Raw genomic sequence first — 2,084 nt, 5'->3', positions numbered from 1 at the left:
CCTGCTTTGCAAATGCTTTTTTCATTCATTAATTAACCTCTCATTTTAATAAACAGTACACTTCGATATGAGTTTTGATCCAAAGTTCTCTTTCACCACAATGAGCAAGAGTTTCCTGAACATTAATTCCATTCCTCAAGCTATATACTCAAAAGCACACATTCATGAAATGAGATTTTTTTAATTAAGTAAGAAGGCAAAATTAAAAACTGTCAGTTCAGAAGCACTGTCATCATGTGTTTTGGGATTATATTTAAATTGGCTTTTATTTCATTAGCTTGATCTAACTACCAAGCATTCTTAAACCAGCATACCATACACAATCAAAATGACAAAATTTATAATTGAAAAATATGCAAGGGAAAAATCATAAATATATTTTTGAAAGCACAAATTTGCAGCAGTAGAGAACAGATGGAAAGAAATTCCACCATTTAAGATTCAAAACCCCACAACCTGGGTAATAGGAATAAGGCAAGAACTTGTGAAATAAAACTAAGGCAGAGTAAACAATTTTAGAGACAGGACAAATTTAATATTTAATATTTTGAAATATCCTCCTCCAACCAGAATTCAAGGTTCTGTGTGATCTTCTAGCACTGCAAGTTCACTTAACTTGGTCACAAATGCTGAGGCAAGTTTAGGTTTTGGACCTGCCTACAGTTTATACATCTATAATTGAAGCCAAATTTCAATATAGCAATGCACAGTATGCCTACATCAAGATCTTAAATTCTTTTGAAGCCCTTAATAAAAATGTACTACTTTGGAAACTTACACAACACACACTATCATCATCTATTCAAACACAGCAATTTCTTCTACAACCAACGTCAGCAGTATGTTAGCTATTACAAATCAACCTCCTATGTGGTACACCTGTAAAAACAACCTCTCAGTTTTAGCCCGTGGAATAAATAGTTGTACAGCAGAGGTTGCACAGTCTGAGCTTAGACCTGCTAGTTTGCAGCTGTTGATCACTAGAAAGATGACGAGATAATACAGGAAAAGAAAGTACATGACTTAAGCAAGATTAAAATTGACTATTTAAAAAGCAATGGGAAATTATTCTTAATAGATAGTTTTACCTTTTTCCGAGACACATTAAGCAACTACTGAAACGATTAAATTCTTGCAACAGGCTGTACTTTGATGTTGCAAGCTTTCCTGCAATGCACATTTTCTAAGAAAAGGTTAAATGGATGTCCCCAAAAGACGGATATACTTGATTCTGCCTGAGAGGCTTAAGCTCTCTTCAAGCTTGTGATCTCTTGAAGCCCCTTCTAGCCCTAAGTTTCTTTCATTCTATGAACATCTGAAAATCAGGTTTTCAGTTAAAACAGCTGGAGGGACATACACCAGGGAGATATGACATTAAAAGCTTTGGGTGTACAAGTCACACGTATACTCTACCTGCTCCCACAACCAGTATCTTGGGCTCACAGCTACTGACACAGTGCAGGAGAGATCTGGAGCGGATATTGAAGTTGAGGAAAGCCACCACGCAGCCCAGCTTGGCCAGTCCGAACCACACGTGGATGAAGTCTGGCTCGTTGCCCATCAGTAAGGCCACCGTGTCACCCTTCTTCAGAGCCCCATGGTGTAGGAAGACCTGCGCTATCCTGTTACTCCTCCTGTCCACATCCCGGTAGGTGTGTACCTTCCCTTCATAGATGAGGAACGGCTTGTGGGGCTGCTTCTCAGCCAGCTTCACAAACTTGTCCAGGACGGTGACAATCCTCCCTTGCAGCCGGTACATCTCCACTCTCAGCCCATACATCACTACTTTCAGCAGGTATCTCAGGTCAGACCAGAAGTAGGGGAAGAGGAGTTTCTGCATGAGGTGCAAGGAGACAATCCCGGCAGCAGCACCCGGTACCCAGGAGGGCAGCATTGGAAGTGAATATAAGCCCCCCCAGCCACTCATTTCCCTGCAGCCAGGCAGCTTGACAGACGGAGTCGGGACGCGGGGAGCACTCGGGCAGGGTGCGGAGTCTGAGGAGAAAGCCGGTAAGGGCTGAGGCTCTTCCCGCCCTCTCCTCCTCCAGAGAGGTGGGACCGCCGCCCTGGGAAGCCCGCACCGA

At 42.4% G+C, this 2,084-nt stretch overlaps 1 protein-coding gene across 1 annotated transcript in view; it reads right to left on the bottom strand.

The window, feature by feature from the left end:
- The window catches only part of SLC27A6 (solute carrier family 27 (fatty acid transporter), member 6), a 39,348-nt gene extending 37,421 nt beyond the window's left edge, over positions 1-1,927 (bottom strand). Inside the window, exon 1 of the mRNA XM_010296968.1 lies at positions 1,414-1,927. Coding sequence (XP_010295270.1) covers positions 1,414-1,927 — 514 coding nt within the window. The remainder of the gene's footprint in view (positions 1-1,413) is intronic.
- Between the last annotated feature and the right edge of the window lie 157 nt (positions 1,928-2,084).

This window comes from Phaethon lepturus, unplaced genomic scaffold (genome assembly GCF_000687285.1).
Source record: "Phaethon lepturus isolate BGI_N335 unplaced genomic scaffold, ASM68728v1 scaffold40311, whole genome shotgun sequence".
In the NCBI taxonomy this organism is placed as follows: Eukaryota; Metazoa; Chordata; class Aves; order Phaethontiformes; family Phaethontidae; genus Phaethon; species Phaethon lepturus.
Note: the sequence above shows the minus strand (reverse complement) of the source record. Positions and strands in the feature narration are given on the sequence as shown.